The sequence below is a fragment of the Eucalyptus grandis genome, chromosome 5 (genome assembly GCF_016545825.1).
Source record: "Eucalyptus grandis isolate ANBG69807.140 chromosome 5, ASM1654582v1, whole genome shotgun sequence".
NCBI lineage: Eukaryota > Viridiplantae > Streptophyta > Magnoliopsida > Myrtales > Myrtaceae > Eucalyptus > Eucalyptus grandis.
The window spans coordinates 5,844,288-5,856,669 of record NC_052616.1 but is presented as its reverse complement, the minus strand read 5'-3'; the positions used below and the strand labels follow the sequence as shown (position 1 = coordinate 5,856,669).

General features: G+C 38.0%; 1 protein-coding gene across 1 annotated transcript; it reads right to left on the bottom strand.

The window, feature by feature from the left end:
* Window positions 1-1,784: 1,784 nt before the first annotated feature.
* LOC104443666 ((-)-germacrene D synthase) lies at window positions 1,785-4,215 on the bottom strand. The gene is made up of 7 exons (XM_039313228.1): window positions 4,161-4,215; window positions 3,661-4,036; window positions 3,251-3,469; window positions 3,022-3,160; window positions 2,688-2,936; window positions 2,241-2,578; window positions 1,785-2,153 (listed from the first exon to the last, which is right to left on the bottom strand). Exons 1-7 carry the CDS (start codon window positions 4,213-4,215, stop codon window positions 2,144-2,146), a joined length of 1,386 nt encoding a protein of 461 aa, XP_039169162.1. The 3' UTR covers window positions 1,785-2,143.
* Between the last annotated feature and the right edge of the window lie 8,167 nt (window positions 4,216-12,382).

Here is a 12,382-nt window from a genome sequence, read left to right as displayed (position 1 = left end):
GATATAAATCATGGATGCGGAGTGATCAACTCGTAAAATCTTGGCCTAAAAGGAAACAAAAATACCATAAGAAAAATTCTGAATAAAGGCTTTAAGTGAGTTCATTTTCTCACAAGAGGGTTCGAAGTTAATTTTGTTTTAATTAAAAGTTTGAAATAATCAACTTAATAATAAAGCCCTGGTGAGCATGTGCATTTTACATGCCAATTTCAAACCATAATCAAGGGCATTTTTGTCCAAAAGTCAATGATACAAAATATACTGTGTGTATGTGGATTAATGCTCTTATAAGATCTTCACCCCAAAAGAAAGAAAAAAGAAGGGAAATTTTCAAATAATGACCTAAAGTGAGCTAATTTTTTCAAAAGAGCACCTGGAGTAGACTTTATTTCATATAAAAGCCTAAAATAATCAATTTAATCTCAAACAAAAGCTTGGCAAGCATGTGCATTTTAACATGCCAATTTCCAAACCATGATCAAGGGCATTTTCGTCTAAATGCTTTTTTTTTTTTCTTTTTCTCTTTCTTCTTTTCTTTTCTCTCTTCATCTTCTTCTCCCTTCTTTCTTCCTCCCGAAAACTCTCCAATTCATCTTTTTCTTGAAGAAAAATAGAATGTCCTTGAGGGACTGTAGTCTCTAGCTTAGCTCAAGAGTGCGCAAGCTCTCAGGATCGAGTTCTAAGCCTCTAGGGCCCATAAAGTGGTGGGTGATGCTCGTGATGATCTGGTTGTTGTCCTTCCTCTGTCGACCCACTTCGGCCATAAGCTCGCCCAAGCGCCTTTGCTTCTGCATCCCCTACCGCCTAGCCGACTCCTGGTTCGATTCCTGGTTCGATTCCATACTCTTCTTTTTCCTCTGGATCTGTAACAACTCATCTCCAGAGCTTGAGCTTTGAATCTGAATGATGATGGTGGTTGTTGTTCCCAAGGAGGAATTGGAATTCCCGCTAAAGGAAGCCACCGTAATAGTCGAATCCTTGCACCCGACTCGCAAAACACCAAATTAGTGAGAAAGAAAAGGAACATCGATTAATACTATTTCAAATTATGATTATATTTCAAGATCTAAGTCGACTAGAAGAGAAAAAACACATAGGACCCAGATCCTAATGATGTTTAGCTCATTCAGAGAGCATGCCTGTAAAACTTTGGATTCTTTCCAAGTTTTGAACAAACGCTGATTTGAGTTTTGCTGACAAACTAAGAACTCGGCAGAATGGAATCATCTAACCGCGCCTTCGTTGAAGATCTTGATTAGGCTGAGGACGAGGTAGGCATAACAAGGATCCGCAGTCCAATGCATTTCTCATTCACTCATTCCGCGAAGCTCCCCACCATGGACGTGAGAAGTTAATAGTCCAACACTGGGACATCACACAGAGCATGCCATCTTCTCTGAGCTGAAACTTGCATTTCCTTCCATCGTCTACAGTTTATTTGGATGAGTTGTAGAACCATTGTTGCATTGTTTCTCGAGTCAGTGTCCTAGACTTTTCAGAGAATCGACTTGTCGTTTACATAGTTACAATGCTATTTTCTTATGCCAATGCTTTGTGTAAATTATATGTGAATATGATTATGTTCAAATGTTGTCGGTGTGGACATCAAATTGAGGTCTCGAAAAGGCCAAATTGGAAAGCAAAAACAATTGGAAAGGTATTGAAGAAATGATGTAAATTTTCACTTTTTGGTTTTTACATGGACGATACCAATTTTCCACTGACAGATCTGCCGAATAAGTGGAAAGAATATTCATGTCATGCCTCTAAAGAAGCTTGCCTTGTTATTGTGGACATGGCCTTGCCATAATGATCATTAGAGAAGCATTACACGTTACATCATTTCTCGATAAAATCACACCCACACAAAAAGCTCTTCCTCAGAATGCTTGTGATCTTAACAGTATCATTGCCACATCTTAAGCACTATTAGAAAATAAACAAGCTCCATCTCTTGATCCTATATTCAGGAGTACAATATAAACACAAACTACTAAAGCATCGGAATTTCCAACTCTTGGAACAACTACTTCTGGTCGATTTTCCTCTTTGTTGAAGATCTTGATAAACTAACAATTCCCATATAGTTCACAACCGCTCCATCGCTTGTTTTCCTTTCTCTTGCTTCTTTCTCATGGCGTCTTCATTTGCCGCTGGACGAAAGAAATGCATGCCATCAATCTGATTTCAAATCTTTACGTAATGAGAAGATACGTCACACGATCTTTAAGAGACGTTACCCGTAATCTTGCCGAGTTCCTTCTTGTGCTCCTCTTGAGAGATGTGACACTGGTAAGGGGCTAATGAAGAGAGATGTCACGTGATCTTTGAGCGAGGTTCCAGAATGGGTGTAGTTATCTCCATCGCTATACAACACATGAATCACTCGTGCGAGATTGAGAGTTCGCATTAGAATTGGCACTGGAACTACGGTCGGACGAAGAAACGCCTCATTAATGTCCTTCCATGCATCAACCACTCGTTTGCGCAATTCCTTTTCGGTTTCCTGCTCCGAAACGTTGTGTTCTTTCATGAACAACTCCACTGAAGATGCTACATGTCCCCTCTTTTGCTCAAACTGCACGTTGAACGACAGCGTGTTATTACATTGACATTATTTTCGACTAAGGGGTGGTTGATCTGATCTTATTAGATTATTGGAGGATGATAACTTTTTTTTATCAAACCTGGTGAGAGACAATGTCATCCATGAGCCGACAGATGATTTGTGAAGCCTTCAAGATCTTGCAGTCGCCAAGCAACCATTCAAAAGCATGTTTCGTGACCACATCGCCCATTCCCACAAGCGACGTGATTGCTAACATTTCATAGCCAGTTGTTAATAATGCAAGGGGCATGTACTCCTCTAGCGTTGGTGTGTAGTTGGTATGGAACCATTTGGCTTCGTGAAAGTACACTCTCGCTTGCTTCTTCATCTGAGAATTACATATAAACAAGAATGTTAGGCTATCTATTTAAGAATTGTGTTCGTTCCATGCAAAGTTTATCCATGATGCTTACGGCTTCTTTCGCATAGGTGAGGCGGTACGATCTTTCCTTCGTGGCCACTTCATTCCCTACTCCATCATAGACATCGAGAAGCACCTTGTACCAAGCTTGCATATACTCTGGTAGTCCATCCATGGCATCAACATCCCACCTATATTTGAGTCCCCAAAAACATGACACACACGGCTCTTTATGAAATCAATCAAATTCAGAAGTTTGAGAAAAAGAATGGATTACAGACTTCTCAATTGCTTCTGTGAGGATTACAAGTTCTTCCAACGTGCCGTAGACGTCGTACATATCGTCAAGAATGGACAATAGAGCGATCACTTTGGTGAGTATATCTCTGGCCACGGCAAACTCTGGCTCAAAATATGCTCCCAAGATCCAGAAGAACAACTCCACAATCCTGTCTCTAGCAAATGGGAACTTCGTCGCAACATCTATATCCTTCCACCACCTATGATTGAACAGATAGGAGTGAAATCGAAAGTACTTTTGCTTGACCAATTCATATAGTTTAAACTCCTTTTTCTTCTCTTGCAAAAGACTTTCAAAAACACTCTTTAGAAGGGTAAATTGGAATTAGAAGAGTAAACCTCTGGTTTGGAAGCTAATTCTAAATTATGTTGTCACATGAAGTTGATTAACCTTGTAATATTGCCGAGTTCCTTCTGGTGTTGCTCTTGCAGTAAGTTGAAATCTAATTTAGCCAAGGCAAGCAAGACTTGGTCATGTGAAGGCTCCTCTTGGTAGAGTGGAACATAATACCTTGCCTCAAGCCTTGGCAAGCCCTTGTGAAGTGGCTGCCTTAGGGCACGCTTCACTTGTTTCGCAAGACTAGTGCTTACTTTGCTTTCATTGATTGATTCAAGGTGAGTAATAGCAAAAGGAAGTGCTTCTTCCAAAATAGAATCTCCGTGGCACCTTAAATGACAAGCTTCATATAGGCTTAGAAGTCCACGTACATCGGTGATCAACGATTCTCTAAAGTTCCCTTCGCTATTCTTGAATTTGTTAAAAACCACTGTGCGACCAAAACCAATGTGGGGAAAAAAGATGCAGTATATTAGAAATTAGAAAGATGACATGCCTAGTCTTGTTTCTCCTAATATTTGACTTAGCAGCAGTAAACTAAATTTAAAACATACCTGATGAAACATTATAACCTTGTTGTCGTAGTAATCGAAAGATAAGAGCGATCATGTGAAGGTCATCGCCCTTAAAATCTCCATGCACAAGTTGAGAGTAACTTTTATGGATTTGTTCTAATTGCTCGTCTATTTCATGTTTGAAATGGTAGAAAATTCCCAAGCGTTCGATTTGATCGATTAAGTGCAGCACTTGTGAGGGCTTATTCACGGCATCAGTCAGCATCTTCCTCACCTCTCCTTTCAATCCCTCAATCTGTTCCTCCACTCTTCCAACGTACTTGAACTCCTGCATATGTTATAGACGCTACTTTCAATAAAAGCAAGCATTATACACGTGTATTATTGGCTCATTCACATGACCATATGAGAAACTGCTAACCATGGAGTTGGTGGGAGAAGCATATACGAGGAAGTAATCGCCCCATATGCTTGGATGATAATCTGCCCGGCGGCGCTCAACCACGCGGCTTGATTCTTTGTCCGGAGAAGATGATGGAATTGCTGAAACTGGAACCGACATATCTCCCTTTTTTTGTACGCTTCGTTGGTGGATATCAAGCCAATACACAAGATGAAGACCAAGGAGTGGCTATTTGCATTGTAGAACATCACTACTTGATGACTATTTATAGAGAGAAAATGATACAAATGGTTCTTAAACTTTGTCTCAATGTGCAATGTGTTTCGAAACTCTTAATTTATTCCATGTGGTTCTTAAAATTTCGCCTAATGTGCAATACGGTTCATGAACTTTTACATAGTTCATTGTGATTCCTAAAGTTTCGGTACATATTTAATTTAGTCCCCGAGTTATATAAAATATTCAATGTTCTTCTTGAATTTGAATTAATGAAATGATAAATATTTAACATTTTCATATAGTTCATGGACTAAATTGAATATACACAAAAAGTTCAGGACCACATTGAGAAAATTAAAAGTTCAGGCACAACATTGCACATTAAACTACAATTCAGGAATCGCATTAAATAAATTAAAATTTCAAAAACCACATTACACATTGATTGAGCCAATGTTCAAAACCATTTGTGTCATTACCCCAATAGGCAAATTGTGTTCATAACCGCCTTTTTAGTTGGACTAGTTTTGAGACAACACCAATCACATTGGGCTCTGTTCATACATGCGGTCTGATGATTATCTCTTTGTAGTGAGCTGAGTATAATCATAAAGTATGTGTTTTTGACTTAAAATTTAAATTGCCTACTTGGATGGTGGTTGTTTTGCTCAAATTGAATCGACAACAAATTACCTTTCAAAATATCCAAAAAGATGTTTCATAAAAAATGAATCAATGATGAAGTACCTTTCGAATATAAATGGATTTGTTGAGTTTGGACAAGAGAGTAAATGACAAGAAATTTAAAGGTACAAAGACTAGAGGCAATCACCACTATATAAAAAAAAGGATAAATTTGCAAAGAATGATAAGTTCTATGATTGAGTGGATAGGTTTAAAAAAAAGTATGACATGGCTATTTAAACCTACCATCAACGGTTACAAATGGTTATTGATTTCAAAACAAATAACTTCCTATTCCTATCTACAGTTACAAGAAATTACATTACAAAGATCCAAAAATAGAGGCACTAAGCACAATGACTCAAAAGTTACCTACATTCTTATAATGCTTACCTAAATAAGTTACATATCCGAAAATATTGCTACATGTTAGTTACATGTCGATGCCGATGATTTCATTCACAGTGAAGGTTTTCATCAATTACTGATGTTTGATATCAATAACTTTCTTGCCAAGTCATTGATGTTCTTCCGTTGGCCACTGTTCTTATGACTTTTGTTGCTCATCAAACTTTGTTATTATTGACTAAGTTTGTTGCTTGTTTGTTATATAAAAAAATTGGTCTTTTTTAAATATCAACAATGGTGGAGCTTGATTGGCTCTGCCACGATCTTGGATTCACTTGTGGACTCACGTCATTCCTGTAGAAATTATTCTTGCAATTTAGCGGAAAGAGTTCTACCAATACCATAGATAATCATCGAAATGGTAAGAAGCAGGACAATAAACGTTATTTCCATTTTGCATGTCCTCATGCAAATACTAGCGATCCACCTTTCAATGACTTGAGTAAGGAGGTCTACATTCACGGAAAAAATCTTCATGGAAAAACTGCTCCTAAATTAAGGAGGCCAATGGTCCTATCTCTTGTTAAAGGACTAACTCTATTTTTCAAGTCCACGTCGGCCACACATCAAAGCATCATTCTTGGCAATCTGTGCACGGACTACTTTGGTAAACATTATTTGGTAATGCTACAGACCAATCAAATCGTGTTTGATGCGGTAGTGGATTCGAAGTTGAGTAGTACAGTTTGGCCCTAAGCGAGAAATAGGAAGCCGGCGGTCCCATCTCTTGTTAAAGGACAAAATCTATTATTCAATTCCACGTTCTCCACACATCAAAACACGATTCTTGTTGCAATGTGCACGTGAAACTAATTTGATCAACCGTTGCCATATGCCGCCGTGGGATTGTCGTGCTCTGTTCGCTGAATGCGCAGCCCTGATGCTCTGTTTCTCAAATCTCTCAGTGAAGCATTGTCGACGTGAGGCAAATGCCCTTGCTGATTGGGCTGTGAAGGCCCACGTTGAGGCCTCCTTTCACCAACCTGGGTTCATTCTCCTCCTCAAGTTATGTTGGATATAATATGTACTCATGCCCTGGTTAAGGGTTGTTCTTTCTTTCCTACTTGAATAGAAATATTTCCTTATTCGACCAAAAAAAAAAAATCATTTGGCAATGCTACGGACCGGCCAAATTGTGTTTGATGCGTAGAGGATTGGGAATTTAAAAGTAGAGTTTGTTCCTCGGCAAGAATAGGAGCGCTAAGCACTTTTTCCATGAAGATTTTGCCCATGATTGTTGGCAAGAGTAGTGATGGTGTCCAATCTTCTCACGTTTAAGAAGCAGACCTCCTTACTCGGGCTGTCAAAAGGTGGATTGCTAGTCTGCATGATGACATGCGAAAGGGAAAGAACGTTTATTGTCTCGCTTCTTGCTATTTCGATGATTTTCCGGCTCAATTGCAAGAAGAATAAGAAGTCCCTAATCCCAATCCCCTTGGGATACAAAAATAATAGTGTCTAGGAATGACGTGACTCGACAAATGAATCCAAAATCGTGGCAGAGCAAATCGAGCTCCCCCACCAACCAATTGGTAGGCCACTCAAATTGTAAGTCGGAAATGATATTCGTCGTTCGCTTTATGACTAGATTTTGTCTGTACCAAAGATAGGCATAACAATATCAAATTTCCTTTAAGAAGAACCCGTGATCTAGTTACGGAAGAGACACAATCTATTGCTTGATAAGTTATAAGTTTTATTTTTCCAAAAAAAAAATAGCCATATTTAAATATACGAAGAGCTATTGTCATATCAAGGGTGGAATGAATAAGATCAATTATACCACGAGGAGTATATTTCTTTTCATATGAAATAATTTCACTTAGTGTATTATTCATTGAAATGTGATTAATTTAATCTTAATATCAATCCAAGTAATAGGGTGGTTATAAAGATATCTATAAATAACCATCAAGTAGTGTGATTAATAAATTACACCCACGCGCAACATTTATTTATAAGGGAGAAGCACGTCTGCGAAGCGTTTAACGAGAAACGGCGCATGTTCTGCACGTAATCTTTCCGTGCAGATGAAGAATTATCCAGCTTTTTTTTTTCATGGCCAATGGGCAGCATTGATTGAAGGCGAATCTTGCATTCTTAAATTTATTAGTCGAGGCTGCACAGTGCACGTGTTGCACGTTCAAGACAAAGGTCACCATCCAATCCATACGTTGTCTTTTCTCCTCTCGTTTATTATCTCCTTGACTTTTTGCTCCAGATGCGTTCGTCTCGCTCTATCAGGGAGGGCAGAGGTGAAGCTCAATTATTTTTGCATGCATTAATGGTGTCGCGCGCGCATCCCATGATTAATTGTCTAGAGGCGCATGACTTTGAGGATGGGAGCCATTTGCCTTGTTTCTACATGCATTCTCCTGTACAGGTGGAAAGCGAGAGATGAAGGGAAGCAAAGAGTTCGAGAGATGGGCGCATGCCATTTGTCTTTGGAGAGACTTGCAAGTAGATCGATTGATCGAGTTGTTAAACACTAAAGATATAGAGTATATACTAGGGTTAGAAAACACCATAATATTTGAATGACTGTAATAATATAATTCTTCGATTTATTAGTAGATTATTTATTGACTTTCTTCGTGTATGTAAGTTTCAATATTCGAATCACATCATATAAGTTTCTTATGTCCTTCTATTGTTCCTGATTGTGTTTCTCATTTCAATTTTATAGCTCTGGACTTAATTGCAAATTTGTGACTTGCTAATTCCAACAATGATGTTTCACAATGCAAAGTGCCACTCCTAGGTCGGCGATTTGTGTATTGGTCTAATATCCAAAAATGAAACATAAAAAATGGGGAAACTATGTCGATCCAGGTTTCAGAAATTCAATCTTCTTCTCTGAACAAAGGAACAAGCCACGCGGTTGAAGACAGGCCGATGGATTTTCATTCGAGTGTTTGGGGTGAATACCATTGAAGCAATAAATCAAATGGAAAAATATCAGCACAGTTGTAGCGTGAAGTTTTCAAGTCAGCATGAAGGCAACTTATCAAGCAGAATATCGTCAATCAAATCATATCATTTAGAAATTTTTCCTTGATTTGCTTATATTCAATTTTCATGCATAAGGGATTGCCATTTTATTGTTTACCTTCAATCATGATTATAGATGTCTCTATTTATTCAATATCCCTATTTAATGTCTCCCTATTTATATTGAAAAAAATAAGGAAATTAGTGTGCTATAATAATTTTATCCTCCATTTATCTTTATTGTATCAAAATCATGAAAGGCACACTAATTTTTCAAAATAAAAACAATATAATCATGCCTGTCTCCTTGAAAATATCAAGGATATGGAGATTTTATCCTCCATTTATCTTTATTGTATCAAAATCACGAAAGGGCACACTAATTTTTCTTGTTAAAAATAAAAACAATATAATCATGCATGTCTCCTTGAAAATATCAAGGATACGGAGATTTTATCCTCCATTTATCTTTATTGTATCAAAATCACGAAAGGGCACACTAATTTTTCTTGTTAAAAATAAAAACAATATAATCATGCCTGTCTCCTTGAAAATATCAAGGATGCAGAGTGATTGCCTTATAAAATCTTGGCCCAAAAAGAAAGAAATGAGAAGGGAAGATTAATCAATTTAGTCTCTCAAATAAAAGCCTGGCTAATATATGCATTTCCCATGTAAATTTCCAAACCATAATCAAGGGCATTTTTACCCAAAAGATTTTTTTTTAATCTTTTTCTTTTTTCTTTTCTCTCTTCATCTTCCTCACCCATCTTCCTCCTGGAAAACTCTCCGATACTTTTTCGTAAGAAATAAAAGAATGTTGTTGGGGGACTGGAGTCTCTAGCTCTCACGATCGAGTTCTCGGCCTATGCAAGTGGTGTGTGGTGATGGTGATGCTCGGGATGGTCTAGTCGTCGTCCTTCCTCAGTTGATCCACATCGGCCATGAGCTCGTCCAAGTGCCTTTGCTTCTGCATCCATGACCGCCCAGCCGATTTCCAGCTGGACTTCATCCTCTCCTCTTCCTCTGGATATGTAACAACACGTCTTCAGAGCCTGAGCTATGAATCTGAGTGGTGTCGGCGTTGGTTTTTCTCAAGGAGGAATTGGAATTCCCGCTCAAAAAAGCCACAGTAACAGTCGAGCACCTTACCCCTTGACTCTCAAAACACCAAATTAGAAAAAAGAAAAAAGAATACCAATTAATACTATTTCTAGTTTCGATAATATTTCAAGATCTGAGTCGACTAGTAGCGAAAAACACACAGGACCCAGGTCCTCGTCATATTTAGCTAATTCAGAGAGCATGCCAGTAACCTTCATCCTGGTGAAGGTTAATGATGTTTGATGTCGATAACTTTCTTGGCGAATCGCCGATGTTCTTAAAGTTGTTCATTATTTTTTATGAGTTATGGGGAAAATTGTCCAAAAAGTCCTAAACATATTTTATATTTATCAATTCAGTCATAAAACTTTCAATTTTGCCAATTAAGTCATAAATCTTTTCACTTCTTGTTAGTTTAGTCCATTTGACCAATTTTGGCCAAAATTTGCTAATGTGGACACCCGTTGTCCTATATGGCATAACCAATGCTAACGTGGACAAAACTTGTTAATATTTAAATATTTTCAAATTTGTTAAAACATTTTTTTTATTTTTTATTTTTGTCTTTTATCTTTTTTGCTCTTCTTCCTTTGGCCGGTCGCCTAGCCTCCAGCAATCGGCTAGAGGCCTCGTTGGGATTTTGTAAAATATACTTATGTAATATAAGTAGTGTATAGAAAAGTTGTATTCATGGGTGCCTGTTATTGTTTCGATGTTGTATGTACGCTTTTGCATGTTCATAATTAAAAGATAAAAGAAATGGGACGGCAAGGCACTTGGGATGTTGCAAAAGCAACCCCCGCTACTTGTGACCCTATAGATGGGGTTAAGGTTGTTACAATTCTTGTAGCAATATGCACATGAAAATGAACATCCTTTGGTAATCTACACACGAAGTAATTGATATAGCTAGTATAAGTACCTAGAGGGGGGTGAATAGGTATATAAAGGATTTTTCTCGATAATTGCACAATACTAGACAGTTGATAGATTTGAGACAAACAATAATTAAAGTAAGACTGAGAGAAAAGAAAATTGAACACGCGGTTTATAGTGGTTTGGCTTATTTCAAGCCTACGTCCACTCTTCTGCACTGACAGTCTATTGGCTGGATTCCACTATGAACAAAGAGATGTTACAGCGTTGTTCTCCCTTGATTTCTCAGTGTAGATGATCTACCACACTCGCTCAAGGTATCACTAAGTATAGACACTCTTTGTGTATACAATTTCGCTCAAAATGTATCGACTAATAATCAAGGTGCTTCAGACTCTGGAATTTCTCTATCGATCATACACTAAAGCAACTAGAATGTCTTCCTTTTATACTCCTTTATGCCATCATACCCGTTGGCACTTACCAAAGGAATTCCTCCAATCTACCCGTTGGACGGAATCAATTAAGAAGATCATTCGAGCTATTAAAGGAACCTGACAATAGCCCATCAATCCTGTTCGCCCATACAATCAGGATCTTGGTTTCCAAGAATAGAACATTCCAAGAATATTTCGTCGACCATCGGATCTTCAAACGATCTTGATTACGAATAAAAGAATCCATTATTTTTATCCAGCCAAGAGATCTTCTCCGAGGATAGGACTAAATCCTCAACCAAATACTTTGGCTCGGATTGCCTTCATCACCGGATTAGAAAACTGTCAATGAGAATAGTCTTGAGTCTTGAGTCTTGAGTGCTGAGTCTGGTGATCTGAAAGTCTTCAGACTCTAAATAGAAGGTCTGTATTTATCCAGACTAGACTGATAGAAACGTTTTGTCAGCTTCAAAATATTCTGGAAAGATTTCTCCAACAATCTCCCCATTTTTTATGGTGACAAAACTTTCCTGTAGATTTGAACAACTTTGACCTGCAAAACATTACTCAAGCAATATGGCTATCTCATAAAGATTAATAAATCAACCAGACTCTGCATCCACAGAAAATCGGTTAGTCTTTCATGAGTAAGACCATTCAACAACACTTGATATAAATGCAAACAAATCAAACATCAAAATCCATAACCAAGTCAGTCAAATTCAAGTTCACACTCAAGTCATACTCAAAAACAAATATTCAAACACACAAAAGAAATTTAAAGTCAAAGTTTAAAGAGTTCAAATTGCAGTTCTCCCCCTTTTTGTCATCATTAAAAAGGTGAGAAAAGAGTCAAGTCTGCTTGGGAACGCGCACAATCTGAAAATCTCCCATCGACTGGACGATGCCTTCCAGCCTCTTCAAGTCTTCCCGTAGATGAGCCACCTCTTCTCCTTTGGCATTGGCTTGAATTTGAAGAGCGAGGTCTTTCATTTGATCCGCCAGGGTAACAGAAGATGCTTGTCCAGCATTCTTCATGACTTGAAGTTCACATTCCAGAGCATAGATTTGACCCTGCATTTCCAGAAGAACATCAAGGATACGACGAAAATCTGCGGTATTGTTCGTTTGTGTGCTTG

Excerpts from the sequence above, each read along its gene's own strand:
- LOC104443666 (XM_039313228.1), bottom strand. The coding sequence starts at position 4,215 with ATGATCGCTCTTATCTTTCGATTACTACGACAACAAGGTTATAATGTT. Across the intron at positions 3,161-3,250 it reads CTCACAGAAGCAATTGAGAA|GTGGGATGTTGATGCCATGG; the intron begins GTCTGTAATCCA and ends ACTCAAATATAG. Across the intron at positions 2,937-3,021 it reads TCACCTATGCGAAAGAAGCC|ATGAAGAAGCAAGCGAGAGT; the intron begins GTAAGCATCATG and ends TGTAATTCTCAG.